At 52.6% G+C, this 23,357-nt stretch overlaps 1 protein-coding gene across 1 annotated transcript in view; it reads left to right on the top strand.

Moving 5' to 3' along the window:
• The first annotated feature begins 806 nt into the window (after positions 1-806).
• HS3ST6 (heparan sulfate-glucosamine 3-sulfotransferase 6) overlaps positions 807-23,357 on the top strand; it is a 40,986-nt gene continuing 18,435 nt past the window's right edge. The window contains exon 1 of the mRNA XM_087732553.1: positions 807-1,168. Coding sequence (XP_087588679.1) covers positions 807-1,168 — 362 coding nt within the window. The remainder of the gene's footprint in view (positions 1,169-23,357) is intronic.

The raw sequence follows: 23,357 nt of genomic DNA, 5'->3' as shown, positions 1-23,357 counted from the left end.
CTCCCCACTGTCCATTACACACGTGCATTTTAAATCACGACACCTAAACTGCTGCTTTGGGGCTTATTTCGGAAGGTGCGGGGGAATGGGTAGAAACCCAGGACTGTCCTTTCCATCCCAAACAATAAATACACACACGCGGGGGCTGTGTTTCCACGCCTGCAGCAGGACCCCGTGCAGCCTAATTAGCACTGCCTCTCCGGGTGCCGCTTGCTAATTGCGTGCCACCGGGCTACCATGGCGGTGATGGCTCGCTATTTCCAGCCCGGCGCCTGCCTGGCACCCCGCACCGCCGCGGAGCCGCGGCCTCCCCTGCGCGGCCCTTTGCGTGATGCGAGCGGCCGACAACACCCGCTTGCAACCCCAGAAATTACAAAAAGAGGGGGAAAAAAAAGAAAATCGGATGGGAAAAGATGGGAAAACTCATCCTCCCGGCGCAGCGGGGCCGGGAGAGTCTGGCTCCGCCGCGGCTGCGGCTCCTCGGAGGAGGCGGGAGGGCGCGGGGCTGCCCCGGGCCGGGCTGGCACCCACGCGGGGGCTGCCCACGGGCACCGGGGGGCCACCCCGCTCCCCCGGAGTTATCCCGGCCGTGCCCCACGCGTGTGCCCCGCACCCCCCCCCCCCCGGGGCGTTGCCGCCCCCACGCGCGTGTCGCGCGCCCTCCCCCGCCCCGCGGGTGGGCGTGGGGGGCGGCGCGCGAGGGGAGGGGTCGGGGCGGGTGCGCGCGGAGCGGAGCGCGGGGGGCCGCGGCCGGGCGGGGCGGCGGTGCGGGATGCGCTGCCCGGCGGGGCCGGGAGCGGCCCCCGATGGGATGTAGCGGGCGGCTGCTGGGACCCGTCGGGGGCCGCCGCGCCTCGCTGCTCCTCACCATGATCCTCTTCTTCACCTACTTCTTCTACTGCCTGCCGGGGCCCTGCGAGCCGCTGCCGCCCGCCCTGCTGCTGCCGCCGCCCGCCGCGCTCCCCGACGGTGCGGGGCCGGGGGCGGCGGGGCCGGGGGCGGCGGGCGGCGGCAGCCGGCGTTTCCCGCAGGCCATCATCGTGGGCGTGAAGAAGGGCGGGACGCGGGCGCTGCTGGAGTTCCTGCGGGCGCACCCCGGGGTGCGAGCCGTGGGTGCCGAACCCCACTTCTTCGACAGGTGCTACGAGAAGGGGCTGCGCTGGTACAGGTAACGGCGGGGCGGGGGGGTGGCCCCGGCAATGGCTAATTAAGCGCCCAGGCGGGGTTAATTGCCTGCCGTGCCGCGATAGGGTTGCTCTGCAACAGGCTGGTCCGAGCGCGGGGGGAGGCTGCGAGTCCCGGGCCGGGATGCGACGGGAGCCGAGCGGCGGGTTGAGGGGGGGGTGGCAGCTCCCACCCTCCGCCTTGCCTGGGGAGGGGGCCGGGGGCTGTTTTTGGGGGGGCGCTGCTGAAGTTGGGAGCGTGAGAGCCGGTCCCCGTGTGTCCCCCCGTGTCCCCGTGTGCCCCGTCCCGCAGCCCGGCCGGCCCGGGACAGGCGGAACGGCCGGTAGCAGAAATTTGCTTTTTTAATTATCCAGGCTTTGCGATTTTAACCTTTAACGCTTTATTCTCAGCTGTCCCACAGTTTCCCCACCGGGTTCCGTTGGGAATTTTTTTATTTCGAGTGGCTTATAAAAATAAAGGGAGCGAGGACCTCGGCTTGCAGAAGCGGGCTTGATCCTGGCTGTCCATTAAAACCGGCGAGGGAAGGGGAAGGGTAAACCGGTATCGCTTGAATTCCTCGGTAGGTTTGTGTCAAAGGGCAGAGCCGTATTGATTCAAGGGAGTTGTCTGGTTTTGAGGGTTTCAATGGAATTGAACTCTTGAGGCGATAAAGCATTGGGAAGAGCAGCTACCGTGCATGTGGTGCCTATTAAAGCCCCGACTCCCGGCCAGCTCCGGAGCGGCCGGGCCAAGCAGAGCCGGGGCGCGAAGTCCCTCGAAGGCAGTGGAAGAATCTGGTCCGTTATTTTGAAGAGAGTCCAAACGTGTAGATTTATAAAAGCTCTGCGGTGTTCTCGGGGAAACATCTGAAAACAATAAAAGGAGTAGCTCTCCCTGTCCTTCCTGCCTCTCCATCCTATTCTCCCCAAGCCCCGCGGGAATAGCGTATTTCTTACATGCTTTTAATGTTTTTCGGTGTTTTGGGGGGAGGTTGCAGTTTGGCAATCCTCGCCAAAATAATAACCTGTGAAAATCGGCGTGTTTAATGGAAAGCATAATTTTAGTGGTAATTTTACCCGCAGAGTTTCAGCTCTGTAAGACCACATCTGGACTGTAAAGTTATTGACTTAACACACCTTCAAACGCAGTAAGTAGCGCACTTATTTTTACGACTGTATTAATATTGCCGTGATTTATTGGCTCATTTCTCTGTTCCATTTGTATCTACGTGGCTCTAGAAACAATAATGATGATAACTAATCTTTTTGGGTGAGGATTGCAAGATAGATCTCTCTTGGCAGAAAGGGAGTTTAATGACTGCGAGCACATAATTAAAGTGTGGAAGATCGAATGCTTTCCTATCGCTCGCCGTAGTCCGGCGAGATGTTTGCAGGATGGACCACAGCGAGAGAAGAATAAATAAATCTTAGTTTTGGATTGCTGTGTAGTGAGTTTTTAGTGCTGTAAGTGCTTGCAGGGAGCCTGGCCTGATACCAGCGAGATGTTTTAAGATGATTCTGCATATGGTTGTGGTAAATTTGGAGAAATAGAGCAGGGGAAGATTTTCGGCGCGGCCAGATGCATCGCAGGAAAGCGTACGTTGTGCTGGGAAGAAGTTGCATCCTTTCTAGTGAGAAAAAAAATCAGTAGATGTTTTGCTTTAGCTCTGCATAGAGCAAGTGTGTTTTCAATCACGCGCACAACTCTTTTCCTTAGTTTCCTCTTCTCTTTGCCTCTCTTGTTTTGTCTTCTTACAAGACCTTGCTATACTGAGGGTTTTTTTTCCCCGGGAAAGCCAGACAGAGCTAAATGTTTAAAGCTGGGGTGTGTTTGAGTGAAGGAAAAGAGAAGTTGGACAGAAGTTCAGGTTTTTCCAATGAGTATCTCAAAGTGGTGTAAACATTTTTAAAATATTTGAACTTGCTAGGAAACCAAAATTACACCAACTGCTTCTCACGCCAAGATATTTGGCCTGAAGGCACCTGTAGGCCATTGGTTGTCTTAAGTAAATGTGAAAAGAAAAAAAAATCCCTTGGAAATATTGCCACAGAATTATTTTCTTCTTTTTTGGTAGTTCAATCCTGTAGCAATTTCATTGCTGTGGCAGGAGTATCTGCTTGTGGGTGCCGAGTAGTTTACATTATAACGTAAGTCGCTGACTGAAACCATTTGTTCTTACCAGAGTGTTTTATTTTATTTAAATTTGAAATAGCCCAAAGTCCCTTTTTTGGAGTAGTTCTTTTTGCTAGTGAAAAGAAAATGTTCTGCAAAAGCAGCAAGCCTCTCATATGAAATTCCTTGAGTTACTATAGGTTTAGCTAATTATAAGAAGATTAAGCACCTTTTCTAGACTGCAACATAAATTACCTAATGGATAATCCAAGCATGACGTGACATTTTATCCTAAAGCAAAACACTATTTTAATTTTTTTGGCACTCAGTACTGCTTAAAGTAAACCTAAATAAAAAGAAGTAGTGATGCTGGCGTGTCTATTCCTCTGCTCATGCAGCAGCTTGGGGAGCATGAGTGTCCTGTTTGGGAACCTGTGATCCTTGCTGTCTGTCTGCTTTGGGGGAGCGTAGGCGAAGGCAAACGTAAGAAATTAATTGAATCTGAGATGTTTGCCAGTGATATTTAGAACTTTATTGCAAAAATTTGAGGAGATGCTCAGCGTGACGGCACAGGGCCAAATCCTGCCCTTGCTTGTGTGAATTGAGAAAAACTGCACTCGTGGGCCGGGTCGCTATGGGGTGTAACGGCTGTGACCCCCTTGGCGCCTGCAGAGCAGCGCCTGCTTTCAACCTGGCACCCACTTCCAACCCTTCTCGGTGTGAGGAGGAGCAGAGTCAGGGTCACAGGTGGCATTTGGGGTGCTTGGGGTGTTTGCATTTTGTACGATGCCTGTGCAAGCGGGGCTGCAGAGTGTGTGCTCCGGCGGGTTCTCCAGCAGACGCTGCTCTGTCCCACTCTGCTCTACTGGCGATGTTTCGGGGGCATAGCTGAGATCTTTGCACAGGATTGTTCCCTTTTCAGTTGCCAGGGCTGGGCTTGTTTCCCACACAGCCGCCCGATGTTGCTCAGAGGTTCAGACCACTCCATCTGCCGTGCACCATAACTCAGCATGGCCTCGGCAGTTCGGGTGCTGTGGGGAAAAGAGCAGAAGTAGTGGATAACGTCGGCTTTGGGGCATGAAGGTGGTGCAGGGAAGGGGCTCTGCAGATGCTGGTTTGCATAAACGGGAGTTTTGGGGAATTCAGCCTGATGGAGCTTATCCAAAGAACAGTTTCCTCGTCTCCATCCAAAACTTTGCAGTAACATCAGCTCAATATGACAGTTTTGCTCTGTCTTGTATTTCCTCATATGATCTATGACCCGAGTCCCTCTTTTCTGTCTCCTCTTCCTGCTTTTTTCCAACAGCCAAAGAAAGAGTTACACAGGAGCGGGGCTGGGCCGAGGCTCCCAATGCCCTTCACATCTCTGAGTGCAGCACACCGTGAGACAGCAGCCACTGGGGTTGTGCTCTGTGAAACTGCGCCCTGGATGATGGCGCACACTGGGTTTCATAGGAATTGTAAAGAATTCCTTATTTTCTTATGGTTTGGGCCAGAAGTAGTAAAAAGTACTATGGGATGGCTAGTAACAGTTGGCCAATGCTTCTTGCTGGAGCTCTGCAGCTGGCTGCGGTGGCACATAGTGAGCGGGCATCGCCGCTGAGCGTCCTCCGGCGCTGCAGAGCTGTCCCAGAGCTCTGACTCTCTTGGAGGCTGAATTTAGCTTTTTATTGTCATTTCCCCTTTTGATCAGATGCAGCACATGCAGGTTTGCGTGCGGGGCGGAGGAACTTTTCATGTGGCTTGTCATGCTTACGCTGTGTGCTTTGGTGCATGCATTAAACAGTGCTGGGGGTGTCCCAGCTTGGGAGCATGCGTGTGTGCCCAGGGGAGATGGATGGGTAGCAGAGAGCTGCTATATGCTACGTGGTGGTTTTTGGGTTTTGTTTTTTGTTTCGCACCCCCCCCCCCCCCCCAACCCATTCATGGGAGCTCATAATGTTCTTGAAAGGCATCCAGGATTTCTTGAGCCAGACTTTGTTATCTCCGAACCTTGCAACCCTGAAGCCTTTGAGCGGCAGGGAAAGGACGCGGCTCCAGCGCTGCTCTTTTGACTTTTGCTGTGAGTGTTATTGGCAGTTGAAAAGTAGAGCTAAGTAGATGCCTTGAGGGGTTTTTGTGTGTGTTGTGATTGTACAGACAGATCAAGACACTCTATAGCGCAAGCTGTTGAATAAAATCCGACATTTCAGCTACTCTGGAGTCACCAGGCTGCATTTTGGCACGGAGCTTGTATCCCCTTCCAGGGAGAGCTTTTCACAGGCACATTTAAGAAATACATAGGTGGGAACAGACAAAAGGAGCTTGCGAGGAGTCAGATGGCGATGCACTGAGAGCTACTCCGGGACATTATCTTTATTCATTGACACCGGCTAATCTGTTCTGATGGACTCGTGTTTCAGTGTTCCATGGCTGAGAGCAGCCCTTGTTTGTCTTGGTGCATTTGCAGAAACTCAGTCCTGCAGCATGCTTCTTGGGTTCATTACTTTGTGATTTCTTCTTTCTTTTTTTAACTTTCATTACAAAAAAAAAAGGGCCTCTCTGTATCTGCTTTCCCTATCTTCACCCTCATGTTTGGAAAACAAATCCTAAAATGCAAAGAAAAAATGCAGGAAACCTGAGAAAAAGCTGTAATTTTATAACTATGAAGAAGATATTTAAAAGCTTTTATTTAATGCACAGTATTTTGGATTTGCTTTTATGCAATGTTTTAGTCCCGGCTCTACACTTAGGACAGGGCTTAAGTGCTGTGTGCGTCCGTGCCAGCCGGACAGGTCTCCCTGGGATGGCGTGCCCCTGTTTTACAGCTCCCTAACCCACACCACTGCCTGTCCTTAGGAAGCAATCTGTAATACGTGCAAAGTTTGGTTTCTTCTGCAAACTGCTTTCACGTGGGATTAAAAATAGCTTTTACTGCCACGATGAGGAATTAACATTTGAAACCGTTTAAAGGGATCCTAGGCAGCTATTATGGACGGCAGGCGAGAGGGGCTGTGCTTGCCTTGTTTAGGGGGGGGTCTTTCCCACCAGCTTCAAGTCGGCGATGGGGCAAGGAGCATGACTTGGCCCTCCTGCCCCCCACGTTCACGCTGACATTATTCCCTCGCTTTCATGTGGCAGTTCCTGAGTTTTGTTCCCAAACCAAAGCCCACCGAAGCCAATGTGCTTCTTGCTGATACAAGCAGGTTTGTGAGTCTGAATTTTAGCCTGGCTCAGCTGCAAGGCAAAATTAAGTCGGGTTATTCCATGTGTTGTTACGTAGATAGTGTCAGGCTAAAGTGATTAAAGCTGCGTGTTAGTGTTGGCTGCTATTTTTCAGATAAAAGCTGTGACTTGCAGAGTGGAACAAGTCGTGGTCTTCCTGACTGAGGAATGCTTTCTCTGTCGCTGTCTCTTTCAAATAAATGGGGGTTTTATATACAGGCTGTGCAGTGGGGTGTGCAGAAGTAACCTGAGTTTCTGAAGGATTTCAAGTCTGCCAGTGTTGCTATCCCAGACTGCTTAAATAAATATCTAAAACTGGGCACCTAGAAATCATGGGGCTGGTTTAAAAAATTAATATTATGTGAATCAATACCTTTGGAAAATAGTTCTTCATTCATGCCCTTTTTCTTGTGCTCCCCTGGTTACTCTTTTATAGCCTCAGGGACTAGAAATGTAAACATATAAACATGGACAAGTTTTTTTTATCACCTACATGTAACTCCAGAGAACTTCTGAAAAGATGTCAAATATCACGAAAAGTTCACAAACAGCAGTGAAAACTGCAGGGTTTCTGTTAGTTGAATTATTGAGGGGCTGGAGAAATAGTCATCACAGAGTAAGAGAGTTTCGGAGTTTCTTCTTAGAAGTATTATGGTTTTTTTTTTTCCTAGATTATTTTTAGATGCAGACAGTGACAGAAGGTGGAAAAGGCCAGTGGATTTAGAGGGTGCTTTTATGCAAGGAGAGACTATTACTTGGGAGAGTTCAAAGCTTATTTATAAAACAGTAATTACCATCCCCTGAGACGGAAGTGGGCAGCTCGCATCGAGTCGAGGAGGGGGTTACAATAGTTAATTGGTAAATACGCTTAAAAGCTTCTTCCTGACCTTTTAAAAACTTTTTGCTGAAACAGGCTTGGGCAGAGATTGAAAACCTGACTAATGAAAGGCCAGGTTTAATACCAGGACTTAGCTCTAAATGGCTTTTCAAAGGGCTTTGGAAATCCGCCTGCTTAGGGAGCCAGCCGGCATCAGAGGGATGCTCCCGTGTCCTGCAGGACCCGGAGCGAGAGCTGATGGGGCTTCAGGAGCTGGGTGAGACCTGAGCCCTGTGGCTCCTTCCCCTCACCCCAGCTCTTGGGATTGCCGAAGGGGCTCAGGCAGGACGGCGTCACCCGGCCGTCAGCCCAGAGCCCCTTGGGGTGGTCTGCTCTCCCCCCAGCTGCGTCCTGCAAGGTGCCCCCCACTGCTAGCCTCCTCTGTGGAGCATCTCGGACTGCTCGGTTTAATTCCTGCCCTTCCTCTCATGCTACGTTTCAGCCCTCCAGCGAGGACCAAGCCGTGTGCTGTGGGGGAGACCGAGATGATCCGAGTCCCCCAGCACTGAGGAGGTGCAGCGTGCCCAGCTGGCCCCGCCAGCGAGCCCTGCTTGCGGTGCAGAGCTGTGCCAGGCGTCTCTGCCAGCCGTGCCCTCCTTGCCCTGCTCCAGCGGGCTAAAAAATCATCAGCTCATCTACCTCAGGGTGGACGACAGAGGAGCTGGCAGAACTCTTGGATCTCCCTCTGCGCCTCCCACCACATTTTTCTGGTGTGTTTGTTTAGAAATATATTAAAGTGAGGAGCAGAGGGATGTTCTCGACCGCTTTCTGCGGGTCTTTGAAAAGCACTTGGTTGAAAGCCTGGCCCGCAGCTGGGAGGCGCGGGGTGGAGGCAGGCTGGCCAGGTCTGGTCCAGCCCGGGCACCGCCTGGGTAGTGGTTTAAGATGAGTCTTCCCTTGCAAGATGATGTACGGGTTGGATGTGGGAAGAGGTGGTGTGAAGCACAGTCCTCGCTCCCCAGCAGCTTGCAGGGCTCTGGGGGATGCCATGCACTGCTCTCACGAGTCAGGGTTTGCAGGATCTGACTCAGATCTTTCTAGCAGAGTGTCTTACCTTGGGCTTGTCGAAGTTAGTCCCCCTGAGTGGGGTGGACCAGCTCTGCTCTGTAATAAAGAAATGACAGACACGCGGTGGTTGCACACAGAAAATATATTGTAGCTTTCCACAGATGTGCTGAGAGAAGTGCAGGTCTGATCCTGCACCACTCCGTTAGTTACTGGGGCTCTGCCTAAACTCCCGGGCACCACATGTCTGGCATTACAGTGGGCATTGCATGTCCTGGGCTGGGGGAGTCTCGTGGGGGCTGTGCCATTGGGGGCCTTCCCCTTGGCAGGGTCCGAGGTCCCGACATGTTGGTGCTCAGGGTCCGGTGTGCTTGTGGCTGCTCAGGTTTTACACGCTAACCTTTTGTGGTAGTGGTCCTGGGTGGAAAATTCACAGCAACTCATTTGATTTCGCCTCCTTCTCCCTCAGTGCAGAGACAGCTCGCAGATCACAGAAGTCTAAATGTCTTCAGAATTATTCATGCATCTCTTAAGTGAGTCACTCTTGATCTGAAGAGTCGTTTGAAATGCAAATGGGGAATATTGCAGTCAGGCAGACCACTGGGGCTGTAACCAGGGCACAGAGGCAGCATGCCCAGCTAACTGAATTTGAACCTGCAAGTGGTCCCAGTGCATGGGGTTGTAAGTGCCCGACCCTGTGTGCTGCTGGTATTTGCAGACAGCAGGGATGACTCTGCCTGCAGATACCTGGGCTTTGCACATCTGAGGTGCTCTAGAGCCACAGACCAAAAGGAGCATCCCTGTTCCAGCACGTGCTGCTCGGTTTGGGGCTGCTGGTGACATGAACCACCCTGACCTGGAGCATGCAGAGTGCTGGGACCAGCACCGTTTGAGACTGAAATACGGGGTGAAATGGCTGAAATGAGCTTCTCATAAGCAGTTGCAGAAAACTTTCCCTGTTTGGGCTATTAAAGCACCAGCACAGAAATGTTTTAGGCGGCCAAGGGGAACAGCAGCACTTTGGGAGTGGGATGTGCTGGTGGGAGTGATTCTGTATGACCAAGCGTGCTCTGCCAAGGAAACCCCACGGCCAGGCAGGGACACATGGGGAATAAAACTCCTCTGTCCCATCCCAGCCAGCAGCTCCACAGTGCTGGAGGTGGCACAAGCATCCCAGGCGGCCAAGATCACTGTGCATTTTAACACACAAAATTGATTACAAGCAGGAGAGAATTACATTAATATAGTCACTTGTCACTGAGGTCTTATTAGTAATCTCCACTCATTAGTCTGGAGAGAATAAGGATGTGACCTTGTTAAGTGTCCTTGCTCAGGGAAAGGCTGACCACTTTGCTATTGATTTATTACTTAGCCCTTAAAGAGTGCATGGCCGTGTCTATGTGCACACCTACTGCGTGCACACGTGGGTGCATGGGAGGTGTTTTTGCAGTTGTAATGAAGAATTGGCCATCTCCTCACCTGCCCCTGCTGGCACCCTTTGGGCTAGTTCCGCTGGTGAATTAGCAGCTGCTTATGGTGGGTACTGTATTGTGCAAAATAAAAAAAAAAAATGACCTGCTGGTGATTGATGGGAAGGGACAAGAAAAGTGACAGATCCCATCCCCAGAGGCCACATCATGCTTCTGCCTCCTGCTCGGCGGGGGCTGGCAGAGCCCTCCTGCACCACCCAACTTCCCAGCTGCTCTGGAGCCCGCAGCATCCCAAACCCCAGTCCTAGGGGGGCCTGAGCTGTGGGCAGGGCTGGCTGCCTGCGGCTGCTGCCTGCCCCCCTCTGCTCCCTGCACCAGCACCTGGCTGAGGGCAGGATGGCTCCTCTGTGAGTGCAAGCAGACTCTCTTCTTGCTGCAGGTGAAATCAAACCCCCAAAACAAACCACAGCGCAGGGACCTGGGAGCAGAGTCCTGCCTCCCTGCTCTAGCTGAAGGCAGAGCTGCCTGTGGGTACCCGAGCTGCCTCCTGCAGTGCTCTGCCTCTCCGCGCCAATGGGACAGGATCCTGAAATGCCTCTGCCACCTCTGTGGTCCTATGTCATATTATTTTACTGTTTTTTCACTTCTTCAAGGCTGTTTGTGGGTGCCGATTGTGCCTTGAAGGTTTCCCCTGCCTCTCCCCGCCAGATGCCTTGCACCCCATGCTGTGCTGTGTGGTGCTGTGCCATACCATTGTTCCCAATCCCGCCTGTGCAGCTCAGCTCTCCTGTAATTCCAAGTGACAACATACCCCCATGGACACCCTGCCAGGGAGGAAATGTCAATAAGCATGGAAGAAGAAATCCTCCAATTACCAGGAGTGCGGAGGGGGCTCGATAAGTGCCATTGATCAGGTGCTCATCAGCGCAATCCCTCATCACTGCCACTTGTCAATAGTGGCTGCAGCGCGGGGTGGGGGGCTGCTGGCCGCCCCTCCAGTCCCCAGCCGACACAGCCCTATCATGGCAGTGATGCTCTGGGGCCGGGTGGGTTCCTGATGGCCCAGCAGAGCTTTTCCCAGCCACTCGGACCTGGCCAGCCAGGACCTGCCGCCTCTGTCCCTGCGAGTGACAGCCCAGCGGGGCGCGTAGCTGGGCTGGGGGGGGATTATTCTCCAACAAGAGCATCGGCTGCTTCCTCCGGCTGCTTTTATATTTCAGAAAGTCATGTTCCTAAGCCACACAAGCCATGAGAAAAATTTCAAGGGGCTGCTGCCAAGAACTTTCAACTGAGAATTTAGGTTTTGTTGAGGGAAGGGATCGTTTGTCTCCATGAAAAGCCTATTTTGGGGGGAGGGAGGGAGTTGAACGTCCCCCCGCAGCGTCAGAGACCCAAGCGTGACAACCTGCATCCGCTCCGCTGCCACCCGGGTGGCGCAGAGCTGCCGCTGGTGCCTCTCCTTCACAAAGGAGCCATCGGGCAGGGGCTGGGCTGCTGCCGGAAAGAGAAGGGAGAAAGGCGTCCCCAAGGGCCTGATCCTGCCCCGCAGGGAGGGCGAGTGCTGCTGCTGGATCAGCGCACACGTTGGAGATGAAGGTCTTGACTGCGGTGGTGGGAGCATCCCGGCGCCCCAGTCCAGGGAAGGGGCCACGTGCAGGTGTGGAACCAAACCTGCCATGGCAGCGCATGGTGCTGAGCAGCCAGGGCACCATCCTGCTCTCACCCACTGGGCTTTTCTGGGGTCCAGGCTGCATCTGGCTGGCTCCTGCAGCTGAAGTCGTGCTTTATTATTTATTTTGAGTTTGTGTGGAGAGAGAGGTTTGCTAAAAGGATGGCAGTGCTCTGCATCTGCTTAGGTTTGAAACTCAGATCTTGCCTTAGGTAGGGTGAGTTAGATGGGAGGATGGTGGGTTATGGTTTTATTGGAGGATGGTATCCTGGTGTCAGCCCCAGCAGACGGCTGCAGGTCACTGATGTCCCCTGGCTCCATGATCAGAGCTCTCCGTGTGCCGGCCACACATCCCTTGCTTTCTTCCAGGCCATGATGAAGGGTGTCCCCAGCCCCTCCCCAGCTCTACTGCAGGCCCCCGTCTCTACAGTGTGCCTGGGATGCTTTAGGAGACTACCAGGGACAACCGCTGCTGTGATCACCCAAACCTGCCCCGGACCTTGGGGCACGATGGCAGGGTGGGTATTGCCCTGTGCTGGGCATCGGAGCTCACCTCTGGTGCTTCAGCTGCCTCCCATGGGGAAGTGGAGGCGGCGTCAGAGCCCATCGGCCTCGGGGAGGAGATGAGGCTGCTGAGCCTGGTACAGCCTGCCCGGGTCCCAGCGGGTCACCATAATTAGCCCAGGCATGGGCTGCAAGCGTGGCACGCTGGCTAATTACCCAGCTGCGCAGATGGGAAGGACATGCGGTGCCAGTGTAACCCAGCCACCACATCCTCCCTGAGAGTGTGCTCGGTTTGATCCTGGTCTTGTTACAAGGCAGATAACAAAGGATAGCCTTGTTCAGTTCTGATCTTGTTATGTATATTAAAAATTAATATTTCTGTGCTTCAAAGTGTATCGGGAAGTGTGTGAGGGCGTGCTGTATTCACGGACCTTAGCAGGGATCACAATAAGGTCTCTGTCGTGTAAAAGGTTCATAAAACTTGAATTACTGAACAGGAACCTTGAATGAGTGATTCCTTTTTAGCATTAATCACTCTGATGGTGCAAGACCTCTTCTTAAAGTTTTTTTTCTAGTGGAACATTCTTTAAAATAAAGGCAAATTTGGGCTTAAATTATGTGCTAGTCCTGCCAAGATTTGGTGACCAGCTAACTCCAGCTGTGTCCAGCTGTGGGAGCCTCATGTCAGCGTTTCCATCACAGCTCAGCCAGTTGCCTGTAAGTGTTAACATACACCTTGTTGTTAGTGGGTTTCTGGTTGCATGACATCATAGGCTGATTAATTACACAATAGGTTGTGTGTGTGTGATGTACCCAGCTCTGACCTGAAAACAGTCCCCAAACCCCATGCTTCTGTTTGGGTGAAGTTGGAGCCAAGTTCATGGATGAAGAGGAGGGATAACCAGTGCCCTTTGGAAAGAAATCTGGCCGTGAAGCCCTCCCGAGCTCAGCTGGGATGCTCTCTGACAGATCCTTCTCTTCGCATGGCAGCTGAACATAAATTTTTAAAGCACAATCTGGGTGGAGGGCAGGGTTGGGAACTCTTCTGATTTTGTTATGAATCTCAAGAGACTTGGTGGGTTTTTTTGGAGCCATAGCTCCTGGAGTCATGGGATGGGGAGAGTCTCAGTTCTTGCTTGAAGCAAGTATCTCCTGAAGACAAGAAAACAGAAGGCTCAGGAACCAGAAGAAAGCTATGAAGAACCGTGGTCCGTATAGCTGTATTTGAAGACAATCCCAATTTGAGCTGTGGTTTGGCTGAAGGTGGTTAGTGTTCCCCTCACCTACAGCAAAACCTCAGCAGTTATTTCTTGCAGGGTTATGAAACTATCCAGAGACAGTTTACAAGCCCAAAACGAGTGCTGGCTGCCTGGTGAAGGATGGTGGCTCCACCATAGTTTGGAGATCTCAGTGGATCAGAAGAAAGCAGTTAGGAGCAGTTCCGTGTAGGATGGTATGAGGTTCTGAAGAGACCTGATTTCTGCAGAAATCTCCTTTCCTCCAGGGTCTGGAGGAAGAGCCTTGAAGCAGAAGAAGGCAGAAGGACAGCTAGGCAGTGGCTGGGTGTCCCCACCAGCAGGCAGGTAGGTCCTGTGCTGGCTGGGTCACCTCGTCCCTGGACGGCCGTCAGTGTCAGGCACTGCACATGCTTCACGTTAGTTCCCTGAGTCACCGTGCAGGATGAAGAACAACTACTTTAAAGAACAAGTAAAACTGTTGCCACTTCAAAACTAGTCTCAGAATTGATGCCAGGACTCCAACAGACTGATGCTCCTTTATTCTCCTTTTAATTAATTCCTTTGCCTCCAGTGAATTTCCATCTTTTATTTCTGCTGCAATCAAAGGACTGCGAGCAGCAAGGCTCGCATTAGGAACAGACCGATTCCAACCTTTTTTTAATCTTCCTGTATCAGTTACTTGTCTTTTTCTTGTGCTGCCACAATGCATCTGAAGCACATATGCCAAGAGATGACTTGTTGAAGGAGAGATGGGGCACGCAAAACCCTGGAGTTTGCTTTCAGCAGATCTCCTTTGCTGGCAGCAAAGAGTAAGAGTCCAGATAAGCTTGCTCAGATACACAAATGGGCAATTACGTGGTCACCTGAGAAGTGCCTGATGATTTATAGCGTTATTAAAAGGTGATGGTAAGAGTAGAAAAGATTTGTAACATCTGCATCGAAAACCTTGTCTCTGACCCTCACACCCCAGATACCAACATATTAAATATCCAAACAGGCATTCAAGCCTGCGGATCGCTTTGACAGAGATCCCTGAACATCTGGTAACACTTGGCCTGATACTTAAGACCCTGGACAGTGTGTAATTAAATGTAATTCACTCCTTGCCCTGCTGCGGACTCAAAGAGACTGTTCCCGCTTGAAGGGCAGTCTTCGGAGGAGCCTCGTGGAAGAGGAACATGCAGCCAGAGCTAATGCGAAGATGAAGACGTGCTTTGCTGTGGGCTGCTGGGGGATGAAAGTCATGTTGCGGGAAAGCAGCCATCTCTGGGTGGCAAAAGAGCCAGGGCTGGAGTTTTCATGCTTGGTGGAAGCTAAGCCTGATCCCAACCAACAGCTCTGTCTTCTTGCTAGTGATGATTGCAGTTCTGAAACAGCCTCCATGGCTTGTAGGTCTCTTCCCATGTCCAACACTGGTGTGACAGCATTGGCCATCCTTGGATAGACTGTTGGATCTCCTTGTTCTTTTGCCCTCTGAAGACTGTAGAGGTCCAGGGTGATGCTGTTGGCTCAGGTGGTGGGAGCCTGTGTTGCTGGAGCAGTGCAGCATTCCTCTTTCTCCCTTTCTATCCGTTATTTGCAGTTCTGGCTTCTGGTGCTGCTGGATGGGTGTTCTGCTCATTAGAGGGAAGAATCATAGCTGGAAATGAAAGGTGCAAAGAGTGGGCTGATCAGAGAAGATGGTTTGTGGTGCTGTACCTTGGCAGGGACGGCCTGGATGTGTTATTGCACGTGTTAGTGTACAGCGGAGCCTGTGTGTAGTAGGGTTGAAGAGCAGCGTGGAATCTGCCTCCTTGCTTTGGCATATGTGTGCTGCGATGTCCCCGGAGAGACATGCTTTTTGTGCACTCTGGTCCTCCACACCTTCACAGCTGGAAGAGATCTCTCCTTCCAGACCCTAGCTGGCAGGAATCGGTAGGATGCCAGTGGCTTCGGTGGAGTGATGCTGCTTTACATCAGTGTGGTTCCCAACTCAAAATTACATCTCAGTCTGCCAAAGCTGCCTTGTTTTGTGCAAACACTGATTTTTAGGTAGAAGTGGGAGAAATCTGTTGGTGGAAGCAGCTATAACAGGCATGTTCACTTGTTAGAAATCTGCACTGTGTGCTGAACTCACAGCCTCTGCTTTGTGCTGAGCTGAAAATGAGCAGAGAGTGAAGGATGCACATGTTTTCAGAGAACAGGGGAGAGCTGGCAGTGGCAGGGATAAAAGGAACATATGTCTGATTGAATAAATGGGGAAATGCAGGCCAGATGGCTGGAAATATGAAGAACTGTTTAATAATTTCTAAACTCTTTGCTCTCTGGAGCAAGATTATGGGCACTTGCAATCTTTTCCTCTCTGCTCAATTTGCCTCCTGTGTTGGCTGCATTACTCTTGGCTTTGGGTAGAGCTCTTAATATTGTTTGTGACCTTCAGAAATTTGTGAAATTATTATCTGGGGTATAAATGTTGAGCATCTTTCAGGAAGCAGCCAATGATTTGTAAGGATGACCCCTCCATCCCAGGGAGATGGGGCTTTGGAAGTGCCTTTGTGGCTGTCCCAGTCCAATATATGTTATAGGCTCTGAACAACCCGGCAGTAACTGGGGTAGGTCCTGGGGGAGGCTGGTCTCTCAGTCTAGTTCACCCTGACCTGGCTGGGCCAGTTTGAAAACAGGAGTATCTGTGACAAACGCTAGCAAAATCACTGTCCGCTCCCTGGAGCCCAGCATGAATAGATCTATGGGACAAGCACACGCTGTTCCAGCCTGTGAACTCGGGCAGAGCAAGGTGTTGTTTGCACCGGCTCTCTTCTGGCTCCTACCAAACCGTGTAACTCAGCAGAGGAGCTGAGCTCAAACCCTTTGTGTTGCAGCAATCATCATTCCTGGGTGAGAATTTAGAAACCAGGTCCTACGTGGTGCTACCCTCCTCCTGATAGTGGCTGAACCACACGTTACGTGGGGCAAGGGAGGAGGGAGAATGAGTTTGAAGGGCTTTGGGGATGAAGATAAAGGTGCCTGAAATGTTTCTAGGGATGGGTCCTCAGGATAGTTTTCTGATGATTACCCACTGCTGCATTGTCCTCCCTGGAAGCTGGGAAGGACTCGGAGAAGCTGGGAGGACCCTCCCAGCCCATGCTTCCTTCAGATGTCCTGATCTTCCCCATACTACATCTCCATGGCCAAATCTCTTGTCTTTGTTACAGGGATGCTAGGAGGTGGTGAGCGCAGTGGAATGAATTACTGCAGAGGGTGGACAGGGTGGTGTTGCTGCGGGCTCAGGGCATGATCAGGGTGGTGGTGTAAGGCCAGGGGCCAGGCTGGAGCCGGCAGGAACCTGCGTCCTCTGGTCTATCCCCGTGTTCAACCTCTTGTGAGGTTAGCAGCTGATTTTCTCCCCGAGTTTCCAAGAAGATCTGGAAGTGCCCAAATGAGATGGAAAATACTGACCATGCAATATTGCTGGCCCGGACAGGAGAGGAGGGGTTTGCAGCGTTGAAGAGTTGTGCTCTGTCGTGACCACCAGCCAGCTTCCAGATGTGGGAGACTGGGACTGTGCAGGCTTGCGGCTGGCTTTGCAAATGACCCAAACTCACACCTTCCTGAGGGTCCCTGGTAATTAGAGAGGCTGCTTTGGGTCGGTGATTCATCTCCTCTCCAGAAAAGCTTCTCTCTTTGGGAAGACACAAATCGAAGTCCTCTGCAGGTCAGCAGGGAAGTCAAGCTTTGGTTTCTTGCGGTCAAAAGTCTAATTTTCTTCAAAGCAGGAGTTTGAATTTTCTTTTAAATACAAAGAAAGCAACTATCTTCCAAGTGAAATCTTGGATTGGGTCAGTGTTGGTGTTTCAAAATTGTCGAGGTTTAGAGCAGAAAACAGATATCTGTGTTTTAGGGGAAAGGCTGATCTTTTTGCTGCTTCAGAATCTCATGATCGGCTGTCAAGTTTCTCCATGGATCGTTGTAAAAATAGATAGTTATATTTTCTCTAAATTATTTGTTGTTTTGCACCAGACAAATTGCATTCAGGGTTGTTGTGTGGTCTCTTCAGGGACAGATCCTGCTGACCCCTGTGCATGTACCACTGATTTCAGAGCTGAGCCCTCTTGGTTTTTGTGTGCTGCTAGAAGAGCTGTTGTGCTCCTCCCCAAGGTGCAGACACTTAAGAAATCTAAAAAATTGTATTCTTTGGGTGATCTTTATTTATTAAAAAAAAAAAATAATTGTCCTTGGAGGCAAAAGGGATGGTAGGAGCAGAAATTGCAGTTACATTAAGTTGGAAATCCTAAATAATCCAAAAATAAAGCAGGTTGCACTTTTTGAAGTTGCTTTCTTTCCTTGCACAATGGAAGGGAGGAAAAAAAATAAATCTGTGTATATACCCTGTTTCAAGGAAAATGAATTGCAAATAAGAAAAACAAATTTGAGTTAATTCTTCTTTTCCAAGCACAGCTCCATTCAGCATTTTAAAAGTCAAGGGATTTAGGGATCTGGAGATAGTGTCAATGTTTTTTGGTAACAAGTACAAACTGCAGCAGGTTTTAAGACTTCAGAAGCTGTTTCTGATTAGTATCTTTTCTTTTGACAACTTTTTTTTTCTTTTCAGAAAAAAAAAAGGGGAAAGGCTTTTTGTAACACAATTGGGCTAGAGATGGGGAAAAAATCTGTTTGAAATATGCAGGGACCTGAAAGAAAATCTTGAGTGAATAATAAGTTTAACTGACCTTAAAATATCCCATTGCCATGAGGGATTTGAGAGTAATACTTCAAATGGATTTTTGATGAGGCTCTCCAGGCTGTGGGGAATTGAATATTTTACCCAACACGTTTTCTGATCTAAATTTTCACAATAACTAGGAAAAACTATTCTGAAATGCCTAAAGAAGTTTTTGTTTTGTTTTTATGTTTTTTACTTTAAAGCTACTGCCCTGCAGGGAAAAATCAATTTACTCTTAAGGTGGCTTTTCAGAACTATTTTTTTTCCCCAACATTAAATTTCATCCTAAAGCAGAATTCATCCTGGCCGCAAGTGTGTGTCCACATCCTCGGCAGGTACCCGCCGGCGCGGTGGGATCCAGCACGGCGTTATCCGTGTGCCCGCTGGGTTGTGTCCCCGGTGCGGGGACAGCATGTGCCCTGTGCCTGGCACCAGCCCGGGGGCTCTGGTGGCACCCTGGTGCGGTGTCACTCTCCCTGGGATCCCTGTCCTCCCCTCTGTTGGCAGAAAGCCCATGCTGATGGGGGTTCCGTGGTCAGACACCCCCGGGAAAAGCTTTCCGAGCGGGCAGGGCATCCTTTGCTGGGGCACAGAGGGACCCCCAAATCCCAGGACAGACCATCCCTGCGGTCGCTTCTCTCTGAAGCGGAAATGACCAGTGCTGTCTGGGCTACCTTGCTGTCTGTTCATCTGTCCGTCCATCCATCCATCTGAGGTGCCGATTCAATCACAAGCGGACAGAGGGACATCTGGTGCCCATAGGGGCAGCGGGGCTCCGTGATGGGCTCCATTCATTCCCAGTACCCTGGAAAATGGAGCACAAAGCGGCATTAATGCCCCATCCTGTCCGCCCCCCCGCCCCTCTCTGCACAGGCCCCTCTGATCCCGAGGCATTCCTGGACGAGTCCCTGGGATTGGGACGGGAAACCTGAGGGCTCTGCCACTGCAGGCAGGAGGTCCCATCCGGGGCCGGGCGCTGCCTGCCAGTCAGGCACAACCCCCCATGAATTATGGACGCGCTGTCATAAGACGGCCGGGGAGCTTTCACAGCGTGCGCCGCTCTCGCCATTGAGACGTTTGACTGGGGGAAGCTGCGATCCAGTCAGATGCTGTGGGGAAAATGGGACCTTTATGCTCTCTTGGCACACGTCCTGCCCCGGCTCCGGCCAGTGTATCGCTCTTTTTCTTTTTTTGTTATGGTTTTGTTTTTTTTTTATGTGCTATAGACCTGTGCAACCCATGCTGAAACTCATTCCTTGTGCAGAGTGTCTCCAGATGCCAGCTCAGGCAGAGCCGCTCAAGGCCCCTAACTGCAGGCTTGTCCTTCTGGGTGGCTTGCAGTCGGCAGGCAGCGGCTCTGCCCGGCTCTCGGGGTGTTGGTTACGTGTGCTTTTTCAGCATCTTTTTGACTTGGTGATTATGAAAACAAGCTTGGTGAACTCAAGCTGGGTGAGCGCCCTGCCTCTGCTGGCAGGTAAAAAATAGATCTGTTTTATCTGCTAATAAAGTTTGAGTTGTGGTGTCGGGGAGTGGAACAGATGAGTTTAGCGAGTGGTGTGAGCCTGTATAAATGCAGCATCGCTGTCAGCATCCCCGACATCCCCTTGGCCTGCGGAGCACCTGGGTGGGCAGGGAGGGCACCGGGCAGGGAGGGCGCAGGCAGCTACTGCTCGGTGCCATCCCGCCCCACTGCCAGCACCTCTCTCCCTCCTCCGCTTGCTTTATTTTGCTTTTGTTTTTCCTGTTGCAGCCATCCCTTGGTGTCTCAGCCTGGGGCTGAGCCCAGCCCGCTGAGCCGCTGTCACCGGGAGGAGAGCTCTGCTCATGCCCACCATTCCTGCCCGTACAGACCAACCCTGGATTAAAAGCCATTTCCCATCAGGGTTGCTCTGCAGCTCAGAGGGCCCAAGTGCCCCTGGCATCCCTGCGAACACTGCTGACAGCCAAGGGTTAATTTTCCATGTGCTCTCCATTTTCCTCCTTACACAGCTGGGTGGAAAACCAGAGCTGAAGGAGAGGTGGCCCCGGTTCCTCTGCCTCTGCACAGGTCCCATCGTAATGGCAGCCGCTGGCCTGCCGCGGGCTCATTGCTGCTGCAGTGTCCTGGTGATCTGTGGGTCTGTGGGCTGGTGGGACCATGCAGACGGGGCTGTGACCCTGCAGTTCATGGTGGTTCAGTAGGATGCATCAGTGCAGTGTGCTTACATGTGCTCATAAAGCCACCCAGCATGAGCCCAGCATTTGCATCGTTCATGGTTTCAGCGTGCCTCTGTACGTGGCTTTCTTGGAGTGGGGGGACCTGATGGGAGTGTGATCTGACCTCGGGGACCTCGTGGCTCCCTGCAGTGGGGCAGCTCCTGCCGCCGCTCACCCCAGTGCCCAGCTCTGCCTGGGTCCCTGCTCAACCCCTGGTGAGGTTTCTGGCCAGATCCTCCAGCATTCTCCTCACAACATCCCCTGCGTCCCTGGAGGCTTTTGAGCTGGTGCTTCCCAAGCTGTGGTCTGTGGCAGCGGTGTGGAGCAGCAAGCCTCTCCAGGAGTACGGTCTGTGCTGGTGCTCCCTGGCAGCTCGGTGCCAGTCGGCTTTGGAGCTGCATTGCATGGGAGCATGGCTCCCTGATTTCCAGCCTCTCCTTCCTCTGTGGCTTCAGCCATGCGAGGGGGTGCAGCGACCGGCTGGGGAGGGAGCAGGGGGCTCAGCCTGGCGGGTGCCTTTTCCACATCACCAGCTGCAGAGATGAGGACAAGGATGCTGGAGGAAGATGTCCCACGGGTGGGGGGGCCATGGTGGCACCCCAGAGGCTGAGAGAGCGGCAGAGGGGGGCTCTGGGAAATGCTCCCGTCAGCTCATAATGTCCCACCCCACGTGAGTCCAGCAGCAAACAAGCTCCCAGTGTCCTCCCTGCTTTTACAGAGCAGCAGGAGTTCCCAGACGTGCCGGCCGTCGGCTGAACGTGCCTTGGGAGGAACGCCTCTTGGCCTCCCACCGCTTAATGCGCTCCAAACCGCCCCAGATTTTTCCACTGTTGCATTCAAAAAGGGGAAGAAAGAGAAAATTGTGGTCCCACAGCAGCCCCCAGGGCCGTGGGCTGGGGAGCTTCCCCCAGGCCTCCCAGGGGCACTCAGACCATGCAAGAGTCCTGCTCGCTTTCTGCCAGTACGGCTACCAGGAATGCTGGCTCCCTGGCTCCCTGCTAAGGGGGTGATCCTGCCAGAGCCATGGGATCATTGCCTTGTTCCTGGCTGGTGGAATGTTGGGCTCCAGGATGTGGCCCTTGCCCTGCTCATGACTATTTTTAACAGAGATGCTGTTCGGTGAACGCATGAGCATGGGTGTAGCTGTGCGGGGGCTAAAAGACCTGTCGATTCAGCTGCGTGGTGGCTGCATGGCTGCTCTCAAGCCCTGGCCAAGGGACACCGGTGGACCGGTGCGCTGGTGTTGGTGAGCAGTGGGCTGATCTGCCCCACCACGGTTATTTCAGCACCAACCGGGGGTTCAGCACTTCCCTCCGTGCTGTTCTAGGAGCTGGTCCCAGTTGCAGAAATGGCTGCGGAGAGGCCAGGCTGCATCCCGCCGGGCAGGAGCAGCCCCTCTGCAGGAGCACACGAAGCCGTTGCCTTTGTGGGTGCTCGGGCGCAGGGCTTGGGTGCCGGCAGTGCTGGGCTTTGTCATGGCTCAGCTCTTTGGCTGCAGTTGCTGATTGATGGGACAGGGACGGTGGCAGGAGAGCCGGGCTGCCGTCCAGTTAGTTTTCTGTGCCTGGTGCTCACTGTCCCCATCAGTTGTGTAGGACAGGGTTTCCATGACTGCGGCTTGTTGACAATTTCTTAGGCTGGGTGTTAGCAGGCAACAGCCCAAATTGCACTGCTACCCTTACTGTGTCCGCGGCTGTGGTCTCCCTGGTGCTTTTCCTTATCAGTGGCTGTTCATGAAGCTTCTTCACAGCAGGACCACCACCCACTGCAAGCCTTGATATTACCAATCCTTTAAATACAGCCTGTCTTACTGGTTACATGCCCTGGTGTGGGCTTGGCTCCATGTGTCCTAAGGCTGTGCAGCCCAAACACACCGTCTGGACCTCTGCTGTGGGCCCTGGCCCTCGCAAAGCCTCTGGCTGCTGGGTTATTGGGAGCAGCTGCCAGGGATGCGGGGATCGATCTGTCCATCTAGCTCCACACTCCCATCCATCATCCCTCCACCCATCCATCATCACCCAGATATTGAAGTGTCTGGTTAAGGATGCTAATGCAGTGCGCTGTAGGAGATGAGGAATAGATTCAAGCTCCTGGCTGGTGGAATTACTGCTTTCCTTCTCACCCAGGTACACCAAACCATTCCTAGTGCTGTGTAAGTGGGTCAGTGTCCACGTCGTCCCATGCCAGGCCCTGGGGTAGCGAGGAGCCCATGGGAACATGGCTCTTGCTTTTTCATGTCTCCAGAGTGCCAGGTGGCTGTGGTCTTCCCACATATTGCAGCCAGGTCTGACTCCCTTTGGACCACGAGAGTTTTGTGCTGCAGGAATTGGCTTGCAAGTCGTTAACGGAGGCGGCTGAGGTGGCCACCAGCATGTCTGCTGCTGGTGCCGCAGGAGAAAAATGAGCTGGATTAAAAAAGTGAGTTGGGTTCTCACCTCTCCTGGGAATTACTGTTTGTTTCTGGACACAGCCCAGGGAAGACAGTGTCAGTCCCAGGCAGCCTTGGTCTCTGCTGCTGCAGAGTTACTTACTGTGCCTTGCTCCCTCCCTGCTCTGCCAGGCTGCGAGTTGGGAGGGCCTCTGGTGCTTATGGAAACTTTTTACTGCTGATAAATTTAGGGGCAAAACCTACAGGCTGTGAGTAAACAGCTGAGGGCAGGGAGGGGGGATACACGGGGCACCCTGCTAGTGCCCGTGCCCCTCCAGTCCTGTCCCAGGGAGATGCCCTCCCAGGAGCGGCTGCACCTGGAGCACAGCTGTGTTAGACACCAGAGAATCCACACAGGCAGCTTCAGTATGAGCTCACCCACATTACGAGACACGAGCATTGGCCACTGTGACACTGCGGGGCTGCCTGTGCTTTTTGTCCTAAATCAGTCTCCGGGGGTGAGGGGCAGCGGCACTTGGGGGCCGGTCACTTTTGGAGGAGCAGCAGCTGGGAGCTGCTGGCGTTTACAGCCCGAGGCTCCTGCTCCAGCAGCAAAACACGGCTTGAGGGCAGACAAGCATTTCCTCCCGCCCTGCCTCGGTGGTCTCGGCAGAGACACGGTGGTCTCAGGATCCTGAGAAGCCATTGCTCTTGTAAAAGTGAGGCAGGGTCCCGTCCGGCTTTACAGGGGCAGCCCGATGGAGCCCCAAGCATCCCTACAGAGCGGAGCCTCGTGCGGTCCTGCTGCCTCGGCAAACACCGGTGGGATGACGTGGGCTTCCTGGCAGCTCTGGGAGAGCAGCCCTGTGGCCTCTGATGCCCAGCCCTGGT

The sequence above is a fragment of the Nipponia nippon genome, unplaced genomic scaffold, assembly GCF_047370975.1.
Source record: "Nipponia nippon isolate SJK-2023a ecotype South Korea unplaced genomic scaffold, ASM4737097v1 scaffold_5, whole genome shotgun sequence".
Taxonomy (NCBI): domain Eukaryota; kingdom Metazoa; phylum Chordata; class Aves; order Pelecaniformes; family Threskiornithidae; genus Nipponia; species Nipponia nippon.
This window is presented reverse-complemented; position numbering and strand designations above follow the sequence as displayed.